A 24,372-nucleotide genomic window follows, 5' to 3' on the forward strand; every position below is an offset into this window, starting at 1 on the left:
AGAATGTGTAATTTCAACTGTATAACTCTTGATACAGCCTAGCTAGTATGATTCAGTGATTTGATCATCCCATGAACTGAGAGGTCCCGGTTCAATTCCCAGCCAGGGCACATGCCCAAGCTGTGGGCTCAATCCCCAGCAGGGGGTGTGCAGGAGGCAGCCAACTGATGTTTCTCTCTCTAAAAAAAAAAAAAAAAAAAAAATCAATAAAAACTTTTTTTAAAATTTCTTAAAGTGTGGATATTATTTTATCTGCTACAGTTAAAAAGCTGTATATAGAGCATCCCAATTACATGGTTGTGGAGCAGTTGCGGCCAGTGTTGAACTGCTCACCCTACCAGTTCCAGGTTTGGGGAAAGTTGCTGCTGTAATTCAGATTCCTCCTTCACCTGTGGTCCATCACCTCACCCTATGCCAATGAGACTTTTCTACCCATTTGAGCCTGAGTATTTGCTAGTTCCTAAACTTTCTCTTTTTAATATGTATGTATTATAGGGAGCGTTTTTCATAACATAAATCACTGTTGAAGAGTTTGCGCATATGGGAGGAGTTTTTCTTCAGATCATGATCAACGAACTAGTACATTAATAAAAACATTTTTAAAAATCTTGATGCAGTTTAGGCCTGTTTTCTTTACAAAGTATATGCAACCATATAGCACTCAGATCAAGATTTAGGGGTAGCCCTGGAAGGATTGGCTTGGCAGTTAGCCCACAGACTGAAGGGTCGCGAGTTCAATTTCTGCTCAAGAGAATGTACCTAGATTTTTATCCCTGTTCCCATCAGGGCCGTGTAGTAGGCAGCTATCAATGCGTCTCTTTCATATCAATCTTTCTCTTTCTCTCTCCCTCCCTCCCTTCCACTCTATCTAAAAATAAACAAATCACTGAAAAAATATCTCCTGTGAGAAATAACAGAAAAAAGATTTAGGGCTAATTTGTTTAGCAATGCTATCTGATAACTGCACTAAGGAAAAACATAAAGAAGCCTAATTTCTCCCATGTGACTCTAAATAATCACAAAGGACAGAGTAGCCCTGGTAGGTGTGGCTCAGCTGATTGGACATCGCCCCATGCACCAAAAGGTTGCAACTCGATTCCCAGTCAGGGCACATACTTGGGTTGTGGGCTCCATCCACAGTAAAGAGCATACAGGAAGTAGCCGATCGATGTTTCACTCTCACATTGATGTTTCTTTCTCTCTTTCTCTCTCCCTTCTTCTCTAAAAGTCAATTTTTAAAAATTCGCATCTGCCCAGAACTGTGGCTCAGTGGTTGAGCATCAACCCATGCACCAGGAGGTCGCCAGTTCGATTACCCATCAGGGCATATGCCCAGGTTATGGGCCAGATCCCTAGTGGGGGACATGCAGGAGGTGGCCAAATGATGTTCTCTCTCATCAATGTTTCTATCTCTCTCTCCCTTCCTCTCTCCCTAAAATCAATAAAATAAAAAAAAAAAATCATATCTGTAGAAGAAGATGGTTGCAGCCAAAAGAAGTTCTTTCTGCTTGCTCGTAGCACAAGACTGAACTCGTGGCTAAAATGCATAACGTTCAACTTGAAACACCAGCTGAAAATAGCTGAGTGGAAATACTGCGAGCTAGGAGCGTGGAGAGGGGATAGAAGATGCAGAGTGGGTGAGTCAACTCATGCAGCTGCAAAGCGCAGCTGGGAAGATGGAGGGAAGGTGCGACCACACAGCTCCAGTCCCACAAGAACAAGGGGACTCAGCCCCACACAGGGATCCCCAAAGGAGAGCAACAGAGAAGGGAAGGGGAGCCCACATAGTATTGGACAGTAGAAATCAGAAGTGATTCAGCCCACAAGGGAGACTCAGAGAGCACTAAGCAAGTGCTTGGTTACACCACCAGCTTGGGAAGTTTGATTCATTGGGGTTTGTGGGAGGAACCACTAAGGAAAACTCCGGACCTGCGGAGGGGTCTGAGTGGATCACCTAGCTGTGAATCTGAGTAGGTGAGTATTTGTTGAAAGAACTTTGATGGGAACTAATCAGAGTGTCATGGGAAAGAGACACAATCTCCCCCACCTCTAGCGAAAAGGAAGTGTCACTTCCCCCACCTTTGGACTGGCTCTGGGCTAGAAATCAGCTGGGCTTGGCAGCGCAAATGATTGGGACATCTGGCCTAGTGGGAGCCTGGGCAGAAGTCCTGCCCAGCAAGAGCCAGCAGTGCTGAAAGATTAGAGAACCAAGCAGGGCTATTTTGTTTTGTTTTCAATTCTATCAACCCCTGCATGGGGTGGCGTCCAGGGGTGCCAGTGAACCAGGCAGAGCTGAGGAACTGGAAGGAGAAGGAGCACCTGCCTGCCCCTCCTACAAGCTACAGATACCACATGCAATGCAAATTTGTTTAAACCATCCTGACCCGGCCTGATATTCACCAGAACCCAGTTCCATGGGAGATGGGAAAGCATCCCAGAACAAGTATATTTGATGGGCAACTGGGCTAGGGAAACCACATCCACTGAATTACTTGGGGACCTGACCTGCAAGACTTCAGCCAGGATGATGAGGGCCAGGCAAGGACAGCTTTTCACATTTGCCTGCACCACAAAACTGGGCAGGGACTCACACACCAAGGGTCCAGATCCAACAACATCAGAGCAAGATCTATGGAGCTCCATGATCCTAGCTGATAACAAGGTTTCTGTTGCTGCTGTGTTTTTTGTGCATGTGTTTGGGGTTTTTTTTTTTTTGCTTCTTTTTGTTTGGTGTGGACTTACTTTCTCTCGCTTCGCAATTTTCGCCCATACTCTCTTAATGCTATCTTTCATTATGGCCTAATTTTTTTTTTCTTCTTTCTCATCCTCTTTAGCTTTTTTACAATTTTTATTTTTAATTCAATTGTTCTTTTCTTTTCGCATTTTTTCCCTAGTCTATTACTTTATTTTATTTAGCATTATTACTTTATAAAATTAAAATTATTATTTCATTCATTATTTCTAATTTTATTTATTTATTTGTTTATTTATTTTTGTTAATCCTCACCAGAGGATGTTTTTTCATTGATTTATTTTCAGACAGGAAGGTAGGGAGAGTGACTGAGAGAGAGAGAGAGAGAGAGAGAGAGAGAAATATCCATGTGAGAGAGACAACCAGGACTGGGGATCGAACCTGCAACCCAGGTAGTGCCCTTGACCAGGAATCAAACCTGTACCCCTTCAGACTGCAGGCCAATTGTCTAACTGCTAACCCAAACCAGCCAGGGCTCTACTTTTTAAAAATTTATTTATTTATTTATTTATTTCAGAAAAAAAAAAGGAAGGGAAAGAGAAGAAGAGAGAGAGAAACATCAATGTGAAAGGGACACATCAAGTGGCTGCCACCCGCACGACCCAACCAGGACTGGGGACAAACTGCAACCGAGGTAAATGCCCTTAGTGGGAACCAAACCCAGGTCTCTCGGAACCGCAGGCCGACGCTCTAACCGCTGAGCCAAACCAGCCAGGGCATACTTTTCATGTTTTATACTTACCCTATTTATGGGTCTCTTTCTTCCTGCTTTCATAGCCTTCCCTACCAACCTCTCTAATTTGCTGATCTCATGTCCTCTAGTATTCTTTGTGTGCAATTTTTATTTTATTTTTTTGTCTTTTGGTTGTTTTGTTGAGGCTGTTGCTTTTATTATTGTTGATTTTTTTTGGTGCTGATTTTGGTTTGGTCTGGTTGTATCTTGTTTTGTTCTTTCAGCACCTAATAAGAGCTGGCACGACTAGGTCAGGGTGGACAGTCACAGTCAACAACCCTCAGAGCTGAGCAGACCCACAAATGGACAATAGCCATCATGACTCAAATTCAAGAGAAGAGCACACATAACCTACACAAGGGTTATTCCTAGAGCACCCACCTCAAAACATCAAGGAAAAAGGCCACTGGGTCCCACAAGAAGGCTACTTCAGTAAGAGTGGGAGGCATAGCAGTCTTATGTGATACATAAAAAACAACAACAACAACAACAACAAAACACAAACAGCAAAAATTGGGAAACAGAGAAACAGGCCCCAAATGAAAGAACATAAGGAATCCCCAGAAAAAGAGCTAAATAAAATGGAAGCAATCAATTTACCAGATATAGAGTTCAAAGTAATGGTTATAAGGGTGCTCAAACAACATAGTGAGAAATACAATGAACTTAGTGGAAACTTCATCAGCATAAAAACAAAGAAAGAAACCATAAATAAGAACCAACTGATAATGAAGAATGACATAACTGAAAATGTTTTTTAAAATACCCTGAAAGAAATCAACACTACATTAGAAGAAGCTGAGGAGCAAATTAGCAAATCAGAAGACAAGGTACAAAAAAAGAAAAAACAAAAAACAAACAAACAAAAAACACCCAATCAGAGTAGCAAATAGAAAAAAATAATTAGAGGAGAATAGTTTAAGGGAGCTTGGGGACAAAGTGAAATGTAACAATATCTCATCATAGGAGTACCAGAAGGGAAAGAATCACAGCAACAAATAAAGAACCTGTTTGAAGAAATAATAACAGAAAACTTCCCTAACCTGGGGAAGGAAAAAAAAAATCACTCAAGTTCAGAAAACATAGAGAGACCCAATCAAGATGAAACCAAAAGACCCACATCTAGACACATCATAACTAAAATGACAAACATTAAAGACTAAGAAAGAATCTTAAAGGCAAGAAGAGACAGAAAGTTACCTAAAAGGGAGCTCCCATTATACTGTCACCCGATTTCTCAACAGAAACAATACAGTCCACAAAGAAGTGGCATGAAGTATCCAAAGTAACAAAAAGCAAGGGATTGAATCCAAGATTACTCAATCCAGCAAGGCTATAATTCAAAATTGAAGATAAGATAAAGAGAGTGGCAGAGTAAAAAACCTAAAGAACTTTATACTACCATCAAACGAGCACTGCAAAAAATAGTACAGGAACTTTTGTTTGTTTTTAAATTAGCTATTTTTAAAAAATATGTTTTACTGATTTTTTTTTTTTTTTTTTGAGACAGAAGAAAGGAGAAAAGAAATAGGAACACAGATGTGAAAAACACCAATCAACTGCCTCCTGCATGCCCCCCACTGGGGTTCAAGCCCACAACCCTGGCACACATCCTGATCAGGAATCAAACAGGGACCTCCCAGTCCATGGGACAATGCACAATCCACTGAGCTGAAATAGCTGGGCAGTACAGGGACTTTTGTAAAAAGAAGAAATGGAGAAAGAGAGGAACACAGGCATAAATAATAAAAATGGCAACAGGCCTGGCGAATTTGGCTCAGGAATAGAGTGTCAGCCTGCAAACCAATGAGTCACAGGTCCAATTCTGGTCAAGGGAATGTAGCTCAGTTGCGGTTTGTCCCCGCAACCAGTCTATGTGTCTCTCTCAAATTGATGTTTTTCTCTCTTCCACCCTCCATCTCCCTCCCACACTATTTAATGATAAACAGCAAAGTATCCTTGGGTGAAAAAGAAAAAAAAAGAAAAAAATGGCAATAGATACGTGCCTATCAATAATAACATTAAATGTAAATTGTTTAAATACTCCAATCAAAAGACACAGGTTAGTTAAATGGATAAGAAAACACAACCTATATATATATATATATATATATATATATATATATATACACACACACACACACACACACACACACACACAGTCTACAAGAGTCCCTCCTCAGTAAAATGACTTACAGAATATAAAAATGAAGGGATGAAAAAAAATCTTCCATGGAAATGTAAATGAAAAAGAAAGCTGGGGTAGCAATACTAATATCTGACAAAACAGACTTCAAAATGAAGATCATAACAAGAAACAATGAAAGCCACTTCAAAAATACTAAAGGGACGAATACAGTAAGAAGTTTTAACCCTGGTCAACATACATGCACCCAACATATAGGCAACCAATATTAACACCAGCAGTGTGACTCAATGGAATGAGCATGGTCTCATGAATTGAAAGGGTCCAGGTCTGATTCCCAGTAAGGGCACATGCCAGGTTGCGGGCTCAATCCACACTAGAAGGCATGCAGGAGGCAGTAGATTGATGGTTCTCTCTTACATAGATGTTTGTATCTCTCTCTCTCAAAATATAAATAAATAAAAACATATTTTAAGCCCGGCCGATGTGGCTCAGTGATTGAGCATCAACCCATGCATCAAGAGGTCACCGGTTAGATTAGTGGACAGGGCACATGCCCAAGTTGTGGCCCAATCCCCAGTGTGGAGGCAGGAAGCGGTCAATCGATGTTCTCTCTCATCGAAATTTCTCTCTCTCCATCTCCCTTCCACTCTCTCTAAAATCAATAAAATATATACACACACACACACACACACACACACACACACACACACATAATCATATCAAGAATCTTCTCAGATCACAATGGTATGAAATTAAAAATCAACTGCTACAAGAACATGCAAACACATTTGAAAAAAGGAGGCTAAATAGCATGTTATTGAACAATGAATGGGTTACCATGGAGATCAAAGAAGAAATTAAAAACTTCCTGGAAACCAAAAAAAATGAACACACAACACAAAATCTACGGGATGCAGCAAAAGCAGTTCTGAGAGGGACGTTTATAGCACTACAGGCCTACCTCAAGAAACAAGAAAAATTTCTAATTGACTGTCTAATCTCACAACTTAAAGAACTAGAAAGCAAACAAAGAGAAAACACCAGAGCAAGTAGAAGGAAGGAAATAAAGATCAGAGCAGAAATAAATGATATAAAGGATCAAAAAAACAATTCAAAGGATCAATGAAACAAAGAGCTGGTTCTTTGAAAAGACAAACAAGATTGATGGACCCTTAGCTAAACTCACCAAGAAACAAAGAGAGAGAACCCAAATACACAAAATCAGAAATGAAAGAGAGGTAACAACTGACAGCACAGAAATACAAAGGATTGTTCACAAATATTATGAAGAATTATATGGCAACAAATTCGACAATCTAAGCGAAATGGACAAATTCTTAGAAACAAATAGTCTCCCAAAACTGAACCAGGAAGAGATAGAAAACTTGAACAGACCAATAACAACAGAAGAAATCGAAGATGTAATCAAAACTCCCCTAGCAAACAAAATCCCAGGACCGGACAGCTTCACGGAGGAATTTTACTGAACATTCAAAGAAGAACTAACACCCATTCTCCTCAAACTATTTCAAAAAATTTAAGAAGGCCCTGGCTAGTTTGGCTCAGTGGTTGAGCATTGGCCTGCGGACCAGAGAGTCCCAGGTTCGAATCCTGCTAGGGGCATGTACCACAAAAAAAAAAAAAAAATTCAAGAAGAAGGAAGACTTCCAAACTCGTTTTATGAGGCCAGCATGATTCTAATTCCAAAATCAGAAAAAGACACTACAAAGAAAGAAAACTACAGACCAATATCCCTGATGAACATACATGCCAAAATCCTGAACAAAATACTAGCAAATCGAATCCAGCAATACATCAAAAAATTATTCACCATGACCAAGTGGGATTCATCCCAGCGATGCAAGGCTGGTACAACAGTCACAAATCAATATATGTAATACACCACATAAACAAAATGAAAGATAAAAATCATATGATCATATCAATAGATGCTCAAAAAACATTCAAAAAAATACAGCACCCATTTCTGATAAAAACGCTCAGCAATCTGGGAGTAGAGGGTTCATATCTCGACATAATAAAGGCCATATATGAAAGACCTACAGCCAACATCATACTCAATGGGAAAAAATTAAAAGCATTTCCCTTAAGAATAGGAACAAGACAAGAATGACCACTTTCGCCACTCTTATTTAACATAGGACTGGAAGTCTTAGCCACAGCAATCAGACAGGAAGAAAATATAAAAGGGATCCAAATTGGAAAGGAGGAAGTGAAATTGTCATTATTCACAGATGACATGATACTATACATAGGAAATCCCAGACTCCATCAAAAATTTACTAGACTTAATAAATGAATTTGGCAAAGTAGCAGGATACAAAATTGACGTCAAGAAATCGACGGCATTCTTATACACCAATGATGAAATCACAGAAAGAGAAACTAAAAAAACAATCCCATTTACCATTGCAGCAAAAAAATTAAGATACCTAGGAATAAATGTAATCAAAGAAATAAAAGACCTACTCGCAGAAAACTACAGGTCATTGGAAAAAAAAAAAATAGTGAAAGATATAAAAAAGTGGAAGCACATACCTTGCTCATGGATTGGAAGAATTAACATCATTAAAATGTCCATACTACCCAAAGCAATCTATAGTGTCAATGCCATACCCATCAAAATACCAACGACATATTTCACAGAACTAGAACAAATACTTCAAAAGTTCATATGGGTCCTAGTCCGCTTGGCTCAGCAGTTGGAGCTTCGGCCTGCGGTCCAGAGAGAACTGGGTTTGGTTCCCGCTAAGGGCACGTACCTCAGTTGCAGTTTGTCCCCGGCCCTGGTTGGGTCGTGTGGGTGGCAGCCACTCGATGTGTCCCTTTCATGTCGATGTTTCTCTCTCTCTCTCTCTCTCCCCCCCCCCCCCATCTGAACAAAATATCAAAAAATGTCCTCGGGTGAGGAAAAAAACAAAAACAAAAACAAAACGCAAAGTTCATATGGAACCAAAAAAGTTCCCAAATAGCTACACGAATCTGGAAGAAGAAGAACAAAATCGGAGGGATCACAGTACCAGATTTCAGGTTATACTACAAAGGCACTGTAATCAAAACAGCCTGGTTTTGGCACAACAACAGGTAGATAGATCAATGGAACAGAATAGAGAACCCAGAAATGAACCCCAAACAATATGCTCAATTAATATTTGACAAAGGTGGCAAGAGCATACAGTGGAGTAAAGACAGCCTCTTTAATAAATGGTGCTGGGAAAACTGGACAGCTACTTGCAGAAAAATGAAACTGGACCATCAAGTTACATCATACATAAGAATAAATTCAAAATGGATAAGACTTAAATGTGACTCATGAATCCATAAAAATCCTAGAAGAAAATGTAGGCAACAAAATTTCAGACATCATATGGAGCTGAATTTTCACTAATAACATCACTTAAGGCAACAGAAACAAAGGAGAAAAGGAACACATGGAACTACATCAAACTCAAAAGCTTCTGAACAGCAAAAGATACAATCATCAAAATGAAAAGGCAACCCACTGTATGGGAGAACAACATTCCCAATGAAATATCAGATAAGGGGTTAATTTCCAATATATAGAGAGTGCTCATACAACTCCACAAATGGAAGACAAAGAACCCAATTAAAAAATGGGCAGAGGAACGAAATAGACACCTCTCCAAACAGGACATACAAATGGCTAAAACACATATGAAGAAATGCTCAACATCACTAATCATCAGAGAGATGCAAATTAAAACAACAATGAGGTAGCACCTCACACCTGTCAGAATGGCCGCCATCAACAAATCATCAAACAAAAAGTGTTGGCGAGGATGTAGAGAAATGGGCATTCTAGTACACTGCTGGTGGGAATGCAGACTGGTGCAGCCACTATGGAAAACAATATGGTGTTACCTCAAAAAATTAAATATTGAACTGCCATTTGACCCGGCGATCCCACTTCTAGGAATATACCCTAAGAAGCCTGAAACACCAATCAGAAAGAATATATGTACCCCCATGTTCGTAGCAGCACTATTTACAATAGCTAAGATCTGGAAACAGCCCATGTATCCATCAGTAGACGAATGGATAAAAAAACGGTGGTACATATACACAATGGAGTACTATGCAGCTGGAAGAAAGAAAGATCTCTTATCCTTTGAGACGACATGGAGAGACCTGGAAAGTATTATCCTAAGCGAAACAAGCCAAACAGAGAAAAACAAGTATCATGTGATATCACTTATTTGTGGAATATAGTGAACATAACAGTCTGAGGAATAGGGTAGTCCCAGAGACGTGGAAGTGGGGTACAGACTGACAATCCCCAGAAGAGGGGATGAGAAAGAGAGATAAACCACAGAACTTATATGCATGTATGCATGAACAATGGACATGGACAACAAAGCTGGGGACAAGGCGGAGGGGGGGGGGGGGAACATCTGTAACAAAAATAAATTAATTTAAAAAGAAAAAATATATATATTCACAGCAATACAATCATAATAGGGGACTTTAACAACCCATTACATTACTTGCTAGTTCTTCCAGACAAAAAATTAACAAGAAAGAGACCCTAAATGATACTAGATCAGATGGATTTGACATTTACATAAAATTTCACCCCAAAGCTACAGAATATATATTTTCCTCAAGTGCACATGGGACATTCTAAAAGATAGACCACATTTTAGAACACAAACTATGTCTCTACAAGTTCAAGATAAACTATATAACCTCACAACATAAAGAATCAGAAAGAGAACAAAAAGAAAAACTGGTGTCAGTAGAAGGAAAGAAATAATGAAGATCAGAGAAGAAATAAATGACACGGAGACTAAAAACCAATGAAACCAAGACCTGGTTCTTTGAAAAGATAAAAAAAATTGATGAACCTTTAGCCATACTCACCAAGAAACAGAGAGACAAGACCCAAATAAATAAAATCAGAACAAAAAGAGGCAAAGTAACAACAGACATCACAGAAATACAAAGGACTCTAAGAAAATACTATGAACAACTATATGCCAACAAGCTGGACAACCTAGATGAAATGGAGAAATTCCTAAAATCATACAATCTTCCAAAACTCAATCAGAAAAAATCAGAAAACCTGAACAATCCAATAACAACTGATGAAATTGAAGCAGTAGTAAAAAAGAAAACTCCCAGGAAACAAAAGCCCTGATCTGAACGGCTTCACACGGGAGATTTACCAAACATTCAAAGAACTAAACACCTATCCTCCCCAAACTATTCAAAAAAATCTAAGAGAAAGGGACACTTCCAAGCTCTTTTACAAGGCCAGTGTTATCCTAATTCTAAAACCAGATGAAGACACTATAAAAAAGGAGAATTGTGGCCAATATCTCTGAAGAACACAGATGCTAAAATCCTCAACAAAATATTAGCAAATTAAATCCAGCAATGTATTAAAAGATCATACACCATGACCGAATGGCATTTACCAGGGATGCAAGGCTGGTACAGTATTTGGAAATCAACAAATGTGATACACCACATAAATAAAATGAAAGATAAAAATCACATGATCATATCAACAGATGCAGAAAAAGCATCTGACAAAAAGCATCATAAAAACTCTCAGCAAAGTGGGAATAGAGGGATCATACATCAACATAATAAAGGCCACATATGACAAACCTATAAGCAACATCATACTCAATCGGCAAAAACTAAAAGCATTTCTCCTGGGAACAGGAACAAGACAGAGATGTCTGTTTTCAACACTCTTATTCAACATAGTACTGAAAGTCCTAAGTACAGCGAGCATATAAGAAGAAGAAATAAAAGGCATCCAAATAGGAAAGGAGGAAGTAAAACTGTCCTTATTTGCAGATGACATGATATTGTACATAGAAAACCTGAAAGATTACACCAATAAACTACCAGATTTAATGAATGAATCTGGCAACATAGCAGGATACAAAATTAACAGCCATAAATCTAAGCCATTTTTATACACCAATAAATGAAGACTCAGAATGAGAAAAAAATTTTAATCCCGTTTTTATCACTGCAACAAGAAAACTAAGATAATTTAGGAATAAACTTAACCAAGGAGGTGAAAGACCTGTACTCAGAAAACTACAGGACACTGAAAAAAGGGATACAGGAAGATATAAACAAGTGGAAGAATACACTGTGTCCATGGATTAAAAGAATTAACATCATTAAAATGTCCATACAGGGGAAAGCATGTCCCACTGCTGCTCCGACAGTTTGAACTTGACAGGCCCGATGTGGGCAGCGGAGTGGCAGGGGGCTGCCTGTCCCCCTTTCGACACCAAATTCCTGGCTGACTGCAGGGCCAGGTCTTGGCCTTCCTTGGGCTCCTTCTCTGCCCTCGTGGCAGATGCATGAGGGCAGGGGCTAGAGACAGTGGCGGTGTGCTCGCCATCACCTCAACTGAGGTACAGCAATTCTACCACATCTATGTTGTCTCCCCTCCACCACCAGAGCTTCCCATTTGACAACAACAACGGTGATGATGAAGAAGTGGACGAAGATGCCCATGACTCAGAGGCCAAAGGGGCAAGCTTGGGAGGAATGGAGTTACAGGGGTGCACAAGTGTGGTTGAATCCAAAGATAACCAAGAAGAACAGAAACAGATGCGCTTACCAGCCTTATACCTTACACAGGAAGTGTGGTTTCTTGAGAAGGAAAAAGAAGGATGTGACCATCCACAACAGAACGCTCTAGAGAAATTAAATCAACAGCTAGAAAAAAAGAAAAGAAACGAACGACTGTGAAAAAAAGAAAGAGCTGCTAAGGAAAAGCACAAGGAATGAACAGAAAAGAAAAGGAAGAAAAAATTAATAAAGAAATGGAGGAAAAGGCAGCAAAGAAACTACAGAAAGAACATTTGCAAGAAAAAGAAAAAATATCAAGAACAGTTAAAGAAAAAATGCTGAAGAATGTGAGAAGAAGAAGAAAGAAAAGTAAAAAGAAAAACAACATCAAGTTGAATTACAGGTGAAAAAAGAAATAGCAAAGAGTTTAAGGAATGGACGAAAAATGTAAAAAATAAACCTTGTTCAGCTGCAAAGGGCTATAGTTATGCCAATAGAAAACTTACAGGTTTTTACAGTGGAAATTCTTATCCAGAACCAGCCTTTTATAATCCAATTCCCTGGAAATCAATTCATATGCCTCTTCCCAAAGAAGCTAAGGATCTATCGGGAAAGAAGACTAAAAGGCCTGTGATAAATCAGCCACACAGGTCTTCAGCTCTGGTAATTCATAAAGCCAGAAGCAATCTTCTGTGTAGAATACAAAGATAGTAGACATAGGAAATTATATACTTTTAACTGTAGATATTTAATTTTAAAATCAGAAATAGATCTTTTTTCCTGGTCAGTAGCTCAACATTTGATGTGATCAGTGATGAGTTCAAATGTTTGCATTTATATATAGAGTCCTTAGAGTTTTTTAAGGAAAAGATTTTATACATTTGCATTTATATAAACAAGGTTGATCTTGGTATATTGTTTTGATGTATAAGTGACTAAATATCAAACAATTGTGTTTGTATTTAGCTTGTATTAAAATCACTGTGAGCCCAGCAGTGGTTAAGCATGGACCCATGCATCAAGAAGTCACCGGTTAGATTCTCAGTCAGGGCACATGACCAGGTCGTGGGCCAAATTCTCAGTAGGGGGCATGCAGGAGGTGGTCAATCAATGTTCTCTCTCATCAGTGTTTCTCTCTATCCTTCTCCCTTCCTTTCTCTCTACAATCAATTAAAAAAAAAAAATTTTTTTTAAACTACTATGATACCAATTAAAAAAAAGTCCATACTACCCAAAGCAATCTATAGATTTCTTGCAATCCCTATTAAAATACCAACAGCATATTTCACATATCTAGAACAAATACACCAAAACTTTATTTTTTATTTTTTCCTCACCCGAGGACATTTTTTCCCCCGATATTTTGTTTAGATAGAGTGAGAAGGAGAGAGAGAGAGACAGAAACATCAACGTGAAAGAGACACATCAAGTGGTTGCCACCCACACGACCCAACCAGGGCCAGGGACAAACTGCAACCGAGGTACATGCCCTTAGCGGGAACCGAACCTGGGTCTCTCTGGACCTCAGGCCGACGCTCTAACCACTGAGCAAAACCGACCAGGGCCCAAAACTTTATATGGATCCAAAAATGAGCCCTGGCCTGTTTGGCTAAGTGGTTAGAGCGTCAGCAGGCAGACCAAAGAGTTGCGGGTTTAATTCCAGTCAAGGTCATGTACCTCAGTTGCGGTTCAGTCCCTGGCCCTGGTGAGGGTTGTGCGGGTGGCAACCAGTCGAAGTGTCTCTTTCACATCTCTCTCTCTCTCTCTCTCTCTCTCTCTCTTTCTCCCTTCCTCCCTCCTTCCCACTCTATTTGAAGATAAATGGGAAAAAAATATCCTCAGGTGAGGGTAAAAAAAAAAAAAAAAAAAACAAAAAAGAACCCAAATACCCACAAAAATCTTAAGAAAGATGTACAAAGTTAGGAGGGGTGACAATACCAAATATCAAGTTATATTACAAAGCCAGTGTAATCAAAACAGTCTGTTATTGGCACAAGAACAGGCATATAGATCAAAGAAACAACAGAAAACCCTAAACACGACCCAAGCCACTATGCTCAATTAATATTTGACATAGGAGGCAAGATCATACAATGGAGTAAAGGCAGCCTCTTCAACAAATGGTGCTGAGAAAATTAAACAGGTACATGCAAATAATGAAACTAGATCAACAGCTTACACCATACACAAGAATAAACTCAAAATGAATAAAAGACTTAAATGTAAGTCATGAAATCATAAAAATCCTAGCCCTGGCCAGGGCTTGCAGACTAAATTTCAGTTTATGGGTACATACCTAGGTTGCAGGTTCAAAACTCGGCCTGGTCAGGTTTATGTGGCAGGCAACCAAGTGATGTGTCTCCCTCAAATCAATGTCTCTCTCTCCTCTCCCCCCCCTCCCCTTCCTCCCTTCCATTCTCTCTAAAAAAAATCAATGGGAAAATCCTTGGATGAGGATTTAAAAAAAAAAATCCTAGAAGAAAACGAAGGTAGCAAAATTTCAGACACCTCACCAAGCAGAATTTTCACCGATATATCGCCAAGGGCAAGAGAAACAAAGGAATAAATTCATCAATGGGACTATATCAAACTAAAAACCTTTTGCACAACAACAAAAAATAACAGCATCAAAATGAAGAAGAAATCCACTATTTGGAAAAACATATTTGCCAATGATATATCTGATAAGAGGTTAATTTCCAAAATATATAAAGTACTCATGTCAGGCTGGTGTGGCTCAGTGGATTGAGCATCATCCCATGGACTGAGAGGTTCTGGTTTGATTCCCAGTCAGGGACATGCCTGGGTTGCGGGCTCAATCCCCAGTAGGGGTCATGCGGGAGGCAGCCGATCGATGTTTCTCTCTTATTGATGTTTCTATCTCTCTCTCCTTTCCTCTCTCTCTAAAAAAATCAATAAAATATATTTTAAAAAATATTTAAAGTATTCAAATAACTCATCAAAAGGAATACAAACAATCCAATTATAAAAAGAGCAGAGGACCTGAATGGACACTTCTCCAAAGAGGACATATGAATGGCCAAGAGACATATGAAAAGATGTTCAATGTTACTAATCATCAGAGATGCATATTAAAACAAGAACAAGGTACCACCTCACACCTACCAGAACAGCTATCATCAACAAATCAACAAATGATAATGGCTAGGGAAGATATGCAGAAAAGGAACCCTAGTGCACTACTTGTGGGAATGCACTCTACCTGGTCTTGGTAGAGTGTCCTTAGTAATAGGTGTCTTGTGGGACCCAGTGATGCAGCTTCCCAGGTCACATGAGTCAGGTGCTCCAGGAATGTCCTTTGTATACACTGTGTGTGTCCTACTGCTGTAGTTGAGACTTGACTGCTGTTGACACTTCAATGGGAGGGATTAATCCTCAGGATGACTGGCTATGAGGAATGGTCATGGTTACGAGAGAAATGCTGTTGTTCAGGGGCTGACCCCATGGAGCAGGATGACCCCATGGCATAGCCACTATGGAAAACAGCATGGAACTTCCTCAAAAAATTAAAAATCTGCCATTTGGCCCAGTGATCCCACTCCTAGGAATATTTTCTAGGCATCCCAAAACACCAATCAAAAGGAATATATGTTCATAGCAGCGCTATTCACAATAGCTAAGATCTGAAAACAGCCCAAGTTCCCATCAGTAGATAAGTGAATAAGAAAGCTGTGGTACATACGAATAATGGAATACTATGCAGCTATAAAAAAAAAAGGATCTATATACCCTTTGAAACAACATGAAGATGCCTGGAGAGTATTATGCTAAGCAAAATAAGCCACCCAGAAAAAGACAAGTATCACATGATCTCACTTAAATGTAGAATCTAATGAACAACATAAACAGATAAATAAAATACAAACAGAGACATCGAAACATGGAACAGACTTGCGAACCTCAGAGGGAAGGGAGGTCAGGAGGTGGTAAGAGATTAGCCAAAGAATTTACATGCGTATGTGCATTACCCATGGATACAGACTATAGGGTGGTGAAGATCTGGAGCGGAATAAGAACTGGGAGAAGGGTGGCTATGAGGGGAATCAAGGCGTGGGGGGACATCAGTAATACTCTCAATAATAAAGATTAAAACAAAAAAACAGAGGGAAAAAAATCTTAAAGAAAAAGAAGCAAGTCTTTGTTGCATTACTTAAAATGAATTTAATAAAACAAAGTTTGGGGAGAGTATAGAAAACTATCACCTCCAATGATCACTGATATAAATAATATAGAATTCAAATATGCTTAACTTTGACAAAATAAAACCCTTAGTATATTTTCCAAAAACCAAGGTTTCAAATTCCAACATTTAAAAACTCAAAGCTCAGACCTTGAGCAACTATTCAAAACCCTCTTACAAAGCACCACGTTCCTTATTATTTCTCTATACTAAAAAAATATTATTTTATTCATCACTGTGATGCTTTTACTTTTAGACTATTTTCCAGACACACGCCCCTGAAAATCTAAGAAGATAAGCATCTATATTGCAGGGATATCTGAGCACCAAGGAAATACTATGCTCACATGACGGTTTTAGCATTCATTGATAACACTTACATACTTCTTTGCAAATATGGTGGTTTTGTGAAACGGTGATTTTATAATTTTATCATTCTTTCTGTATTATAATTATCCTATAAAGAAAAATAACCCTTATATAAACTACAGTTATTCTAACTGGGAAAGGCAAATGCTTGCTTCTTTCCTTTTAATTAAAAATGTCACAAGTAAGACTTACAGTCAAGATGGCAGAGAAAGTATATGGTGTGCTCTCACCTCCTCCCACACCCACATCAAAATTACAACTGAACTACGGAATGACCATCATTGAGAACCGCCTGAAGACTAATTAAACAGGAATTCTGTAACTAAAAATATACAGAAGAAGCTACATCAAGACCAGTAGGAGGGACGGAGATGCAGAATGGGCTAGTCCCACACCCACGTGTGATGGTTAAAAATCAAGAGGGATATCTCAGCTGTGGAGGTTCCCCTGGGGAGCGAGGGGTCCCAGCCCCACACCAGATATCCCAGCCCAGGGTTCTAATGCCAAGAAGAGAAGTCCCCATAACTTTTGGCTACGAAAACCACTGGGATTGTAGCTGAGTAAGAGGGAGAGCTGCTGGAGTTCCAGGCGTTCCTCTTAAAGGGTCTACGCACAAATTTACTCACTGACAGACTCACATGCTCTGTAGCAGCACTGGGGCAGCAACTCAAAAAGCGCCAGGGATATACAGGGAGAAGCTGAATAGTCTGGCTTCAAGACAAGGGCTAGAGGAGCAGCTTTCTCTCAGACAGAAGTGCTGGTAGACACCACTATTCCTTTGTTGAGCCCTCTTTCCAACCAGCCTACAGGTATAGGCCAGTACCAAATCTGAGTATCCATCAATCTAGCTAACGCCCTGCCTGGTGATCACTGAGACCCCTCTCCACACAATTTGTGGGCCCACCCAAGCCACTTCCAGCCACTTTTCCATTCAAACAGTCTCAACTAGAGCTTTCCTAAAATCTCTGAATGGTACACCAGAACACCATCCAGCCACTCCACAAATGATGTGCCAAAGAGGAATTCAGCAGGCACTAGAGCCCCACTAACGTAAATCCTGCTCTATGGGGTCAGCCCCTGAACAACAGTACCTCTGCTGTAACCATGACCATTCCTCATAGCCAGTCACCCTGAGGATAAATCCCTCCCACTGAAGTGCCAACAGCAATCAAGGCTCAACCACAACAGCAGAACATACACAACCTATACAAAGGACATCCCTGAAGCACCTGACTCATGTGACCTGGGAGACTGCACCACTTGGCCCCACAAGATACCTACTACTAAGTTCACTCTACCAAGACCAGGAGATATAGGATATCTACCTATACATAGAAACAAACAAAGGGCGGCAGCCAAAATAAGGAGACAGAGAAACATGTCACAAATGAAACAGGAGAAAACTCCAGAAAGAAAACTAAACGGAGACAAGCAATCTAGCAGCTGCCGTTTGAAACACTAGTTGTAGGAATGCTCAATGATATTAGGGGGAGAATAAATGAATTCAGTGAGAACTTTAACAGAGATAGGAAACAAAACATAAAAAATGAACCAGTCAGAAATGAAAAACACAGTAACTAAAATAGAAGAATAAATTACATGGAATCAACAGTAAATCTGATGAAGTATTGTATAAAATCAGCAATTTGGAGGACAAGGTAGCAGAAAATATCCAATCAGAACAGAAAAAGAAAAAATATTTTTTTTTAACAATTTTTTAAAATATTTTTTCTTTATTGATTTTAGAGAGAGGAGGGGAGAGGGAGAGACAGAAACATCAATGAGTGAGAACATCAATTGGCCGCCTCCTGCTTGCCCCCCTCCCCCTGGGGAACAGGCCCACAACCTGGGCAGGTGCCCTGACCAGGAATCGAACTGGTGACCTCTTGGTGCATGGGTAGATGCTCAACCAGTGAGCCACACCAGCTGGGCAGAAAAAATAATTTTTAAAATGAAAATAGTTTAAGTGACCTCTGGAACAACATCAAGTGAACCAACCTTTGCATCATCTGGGTATTGGAAGGAGAAGAAAGAAAAGAAATGAAAACCTATTTGAAGAAATAATGATGGAAAACTCCCCTAACCTAGTACAGGAAGTAGATACACAAGTCCAGGAAGTGCAGAGAGTCCCAAACAAGATGAGCTCAAACAGGCTCACACTAACACACATCATAATTAAAATGCCAAAGGTTAAAGACAAATATAAAATTTTATAAGCAGCAAGAGAAAGTAGTTAGTGACCTACAAAGGGAGCTCCCATAAGACTGTCAGTTAATTTCTCAACAGAATTTTGCAGGCCAGAGGGATTAGCATGAAACATTCATAGTAATTAAAAGCAAGGACCTACAACCAAGATTCCTCTACTCAACAAGGCTATCATTTAGAATCGAAGGACAAATAAAGAGCTTCCTAGACAAGAAAAAGCTAAAGAAGTTCACCACCACCAAACCATTTATTACAAAAAATAAGATATACCTATCAATAATTACTTTAAATGTTAATAGATTAAATGGTCCAATCAACAGACATAGGATGGCCAAATGAATAAAAATACAAGACCCATACATATATTGCCTACAAGAGTCCCACTTCAGGTGAAAAGACACACGAAGACTGAAAAGAAAAAGAAAAAGATATTTCATGCAAATGGAAACAAAAAAAAGCTGGGGTAGCAATATTTATCAGATAAAACACACTTTTAAACAAAGGCTATAGCCCTGGCCAGTTTGGCTCAGCAGTTAGAGCACTGGCCTGTGGACCAAAAAGTCTCGGGTTCAATTCCAGTCAAGGGCACGTACCTCAGCTGCAGTTAGATTCCCAGCCCTGGTTGGGGTCATGCTGGAGGCAACCAGTTGATGTGTCTCTCTCACATGGAAGTTTCTCCCTCTCTCTCCCTCCCTGCCTCCTTCTTTCCCTCCTACTCTATCTAAAAAAAGGGGGGGGGGATATCCTCAGGTGAGGATTAAAAAATAAATAAACAAAGGCTATAACAAGAGACAAAGAAGGATCCAGCAATTCCACTTCTGGGTATTTATCCCAAGAAACCCAAAACACTAACTCAAAAAGACACATGCATCCCTTTGTTCATTGCAGCATTACTTAACAATAGCCAAGATATAGAAACAACCTAAGTATCCATCCATAGACAAATGGATAATGAAGATGGAATATGACTCAGCTATAAAAAAGAATGAAATCTCAGTATTTGCTACAACATGGATGGACCTAGAGGGCATTATGTTAAGTGAAATAAGACAAAGACAAAAGCCATATGATTTCCCTTACATGTAGAATCTCAAAAACATAAATAAATGGATAAACAAAATAGAAATAAACTCATAGATACAGAGAATACTTTGATGGTTTCCAGATGGGAGGGGTGTTGGGAGAATGAATGAAAATGGGAAGGGATTAAAACGTGCCAATTGCCAGTTAATAAACAGTCAAGGGGATATAAAGTACAGCATAGGGAAGTCAATCATATTGTAATAACTATGTATGGTACCAAATGGCTACTAGATTTATCAGGATGATCACTTCGTAAGTTATATAAATGTCTAGAGTCTTAGTGGAAGGGCTTGAAAAGAGGAGCAGCTGGTGAGGAGGCATTGCAAAGGAAAGATGGTGTTGCAAGACAAAATTCAAGGTATGAAGAATGCTGTTCCTAAGAATGCAAAAAGAGGAAGAAGCAACTCACTGAAGATATTACTAACTTGGAAGCAAAAATGAAACAGAAAAATAGAGAAGAACTAAAGTAATTTAAGCTAACTTCTAAGGAGAGTAAAAGACATTCTGGTGCTATTAATACTTCAAACTTGGTTCTTGAGAATCAGCCACCAGGGATATCAAGAGCACAAAAGAAATGGGACAAAAAAGCTGCACTGGAAAAGGAGCCGAAAGAAAGTGTAGCTGAAGCTGAAATTGAGAATTTATAGGGAGCCAGACATGTAGAAAGTGAAAAACTTGCTCAACTATTGGCAGCTAGACAGTTAGAAATTAAACAGATTCCATCTGATGGCCAGCATATAGAGAGCCATTGAAGATCAACTAAAAGAACAGGAATGCCCTCTGACTGTAGCTGTTTTAAGCAAACTGCTATGTATGCAAAGTCACATGAAAGACTTTCTGCCATTTTTAACAAACACTAATATGGGAGACATGTATACTCCAAAAAAGTTTGCAAGTACTGTGATGATATAAACATAGCTGCATAAGGCGGTTAGCTTGAGCTAAGAGACCTGTCTCATATTTTACAAACACCAACAGAGGTAATATAGGCAGACCCCTCCCCCCCACACACCTATTGTAGCTGGTAAAGAATATCCAAAAAAACACTATTAATTCTTATATATATGAGACATGCATATGGCTAACATTACAATTCTGTTATATAGTTAGTGAACAAAGCTCATGAAAACTGAAGCTAGTTTATAAAAGGTTGCACAATTCTGTTTTAGTGTAGTGTGCCAATATGAGTATTCATGCCAAGTGCTAGACTGTTCTAAATGTTACTGAAAAACACATCTACTTTAAATCAGTTTTATGGCAAAGCTGCTAACAGGTTTTTTAAAAAAATATATATGTGTCAGAGATCAACTTCAACCAGTATTACCTTAGTGGTATTTTGTTTGTTAATCCTCAATGGAGGCTATTTTTTTCCCTTAATTTTTTTTTTTTTTAAAGATAGAGTGGAAGGCAGGGAGAGAGACACAGAGAGAGAAACATTGATGTGAGAGAGACACATCGGTTGGCTGGTCCCATACATACCCTGGGTGGGGCAGGGGATTGAACCTGCAACCTAGTTACATGCTCTTAGTGCAGGATGACATTCTAACCACTGAGCCACACCAACCAGGGCCCCTCAGTAGTATTTTAAAAATACTTGTAAGTCCTTTATGGAGAACATCATTCACAGACCAAGATATAATCCTATTTGCTTATATTTTTATTAATATAGCATCCTGAACATTCTGTTGAAATAAATCTTAAATGTTTTACTAAAAGCTTTCAGTAACCATTTCAATGTAATTTCTCTTGAAGAAATGAAATAACTCAGTCTCTTTGTCACCGCAATAAAGTGGGGATGTTGACAGCAAATGTAATTAACACTTATAAATAAACTGGATTGCAGTAACCTGGTATTGATAGCATTAATGCTGTAAAGCTTTTTTATAGCCCCATCCAAGTGCAGCTAAGCTTATTTTAATGACAAAGGGCAACAAGCCACAATGATAAAAACTAAAAATAAAAATCTTCTTTTTTTGTTTTATAGACCTGTTGTGGTCTTTCTGTTGTTGTTTTTTTAAGTCTTCACCTGAGGATATTTTTCCATTGATTTCTAGAGAGAACAGAAGGGAGGGAGAAAAGAAGAGAGAAAGAGAGAAACATCAATGTGAGAGATACACAGCAACTGGTTGCCTTCCACATGACCCAACCAGGGCCAGAATCTAACCTGCAACCCAGGCATGCTCTTGACCGGGAATCCAACCTGAAACTTTTCAGTCCATAGGCCAACGCTCTAACCACTGAGCAAAACCGGCCCGGACATCATTTTTTTCTTATTATTATTAATTTGAGAGTGGGGAAGGGTGAAAGAAGAAAAAAGGGAGGGAGGGAGCAAGAGAGAGAGAGAGAGAAACATGGATTTTGTTGTTCCACTTATTTATGCATTCACTGATTGATTCTTGTATGTGCCCTGATCAGGAATTGAATCCACAACCTTGGCATATCATCCTAACCAACTGAGCTACCTGGCCAGGGCTGTTCATTTTATTTCTTCACCATTTCCCTTGAGTTCAAATGTAAACTCTGCTCTGCTTATGTCCTCATATATAAACTGAAATACTGTGCTACAATCTCAACTTGTTACTGACCTCAAACTTGGCTTGGAGAAAGACCCCACATTTCCTTTGACCCTGGAGATAACCTAAGAATTTTTTTTTAACCTCACCTGAGGATATTTTTCCATTTATCTTCAGATAGAGTGGAAGAGAGAGAGAAACAGAAACATCAGTGTGAGAGACACATCGCACGGTTGTCCCCCGCAAGACCCTGATCAGGGTGGGGGATGAACTACAACCGAGGTATGTGCCCTTGACTGGAATCAAACCCGCAACTTACTAGTCCACGGGCCGACGCTGAGCCAAAATCAGCCAGGGCAATCTAAGAATTCTTACGCAAACTAATGGCTCACTGTTCCTGCACTAAATCAATTTGAGCTTCTCACAAGAAAAATCTAGTTACTCATTTTGGTCTCTCTGACTATCCTGTTTCCTGTATCCACATTCTGAGCTGATTCAAAATTCCAATAATAAGCTCTTCTATCCCATTCTGGAACTAAGAAACCAACAAGCATACCTAGCATTACACACAGTAACCAAGCCCATGTCATCAATTAAAAATTAATAACAACACCCTGGCCTGTTTGGCTCAGCGGATTAAAGCATCAGCCCTCAGATGGAAGGGTCACGAGTTTGATTCCCAAAGGCACATACCTGGGTTGCAAGTTCGATCCCCAGCCCCAGTTGGGGTTGTGTGGGAGACAACCAACTGACGTGTCTGTCTCACATCGATGCCCTCCCTCCCCCACCTTCCATTCTATCTTAAAAAAGCAAAACAAAAATTAATGGAAAAATATCCTCAGGCGAAGATTAACAACAACAACAAAAATTAATAACACCAACAGAAACCAAAACAAACCCATCCATTTTTCATTCAAATGTACACTCAAACAAACACATATTACTGAATCTGCATGGGGCCTATTTTAAAAGAAACCCTGTATGATATAGCTTAAAACCTATGGTCTAATATGTCATTTGCTTACACTAACATGCAAACTACCATATCTGTATTGAAATATAAGATTTAAAATGCTTATCATGACTATGATTCAAAAATTTATGTGTATGTATGCATGTGTGTGTGAGGTGGGAAGTGAAGAAGTGGCAGGGGAGGGTCAATTATACATGCATTTAAGTACTCACCTGCTCCAATTTAAAGATATGTTGATTAAAGTAGTGTTGTAAACGTTCATTGGCAAAATTAATACAAAATTGTTCAAAGCTGTTATTTTCATAATCTTCAAACCCAAAAATATCAAGAACACCAATGGATAAAGTCTGTAAAACAGAAAAAAAGTTATGGTTAAAAAATGATACTCAAATTTATTTCATGAATAACATCTACAATTATAAGAAACAAAATGCTCGAAGTTCTTCTACAGCACTAGAGAGTAGATTTTTGGGGGGACGCAATGTTGAACCAAAATATACCACCAATAAAAAGCATTTTAGTTCTCTTTATCTTTATTTTTTCTTTTTATCCTAATTATTTTTAAAAATCCAAAAATTTAACAAATGTAATCCACTGGTTATTCTACAGAAATGTACAAAGTAGGGACAGTGGCTGGTTATCTCAATCTCAGAAATTCCTCAACTCCAAGAGACAAGAGAATGGAAATAACAGGCTATGGGGCAATCAACAAGTTACTTAAGTGATACTAGGTCACTCCTGGCTATGCCTTGTTATATTAAGAGGATCATGCAATTTTTCCTACTTTGACTTCCATATCCCAACAGAAT

General features: G+C 39.1%; 1 protein-coding gene and 2 pseudogenes across 15 annotated transcripts in view; 2 read left to right on the plus strand and 1 right to left on the minus strand.

Annotated features, from left to right (window-relative positions):
• The window catches only part of MYO9A (myosin IXA), a 341,194-nt gene that overhangs the window by 201,233 nt on the left and 115,589 nt on the right, over nt 1–24,372 (minus strand). For all 15 annotated transcript variants that reach the window (XM_036243152.1, XM_036243160.1, XM_036243103.1 and 12 more), the window contains one exon: nt 23,776–23,910. In XM_036243152.1, coding sequence (XP_036099045.1) covers nt 23,776–23,910 — 135 coding nt within the window. The remainder of the gene's footprint in view (nt 1–23,775; nt 23,911–24,372) is intronic.
• On the plus strand, nt 11,887–12,930 carry LOC118638497 (annotated as a pseudogene).
• Nucleotides 16,121–21,210, plus strand: LOC118638525 (annotated as a pseudogene).

The sequence above is a fragment of the Molossus molossus genome, unplaced genomic scaffold (assembly GCF_014108415.1).
Source record: "Molossus molossus isolate mMolMol1 unplaced genomic scaffold, mMolMol1.p scaffold_m16_p_1, whole genome shotgun sequence".
Lineage (NCBI taxonomy): Eukaryota > Metazoa > Chordata > Mammalia > Chiroptera > Molossidae > Molossus > Molossus molossus.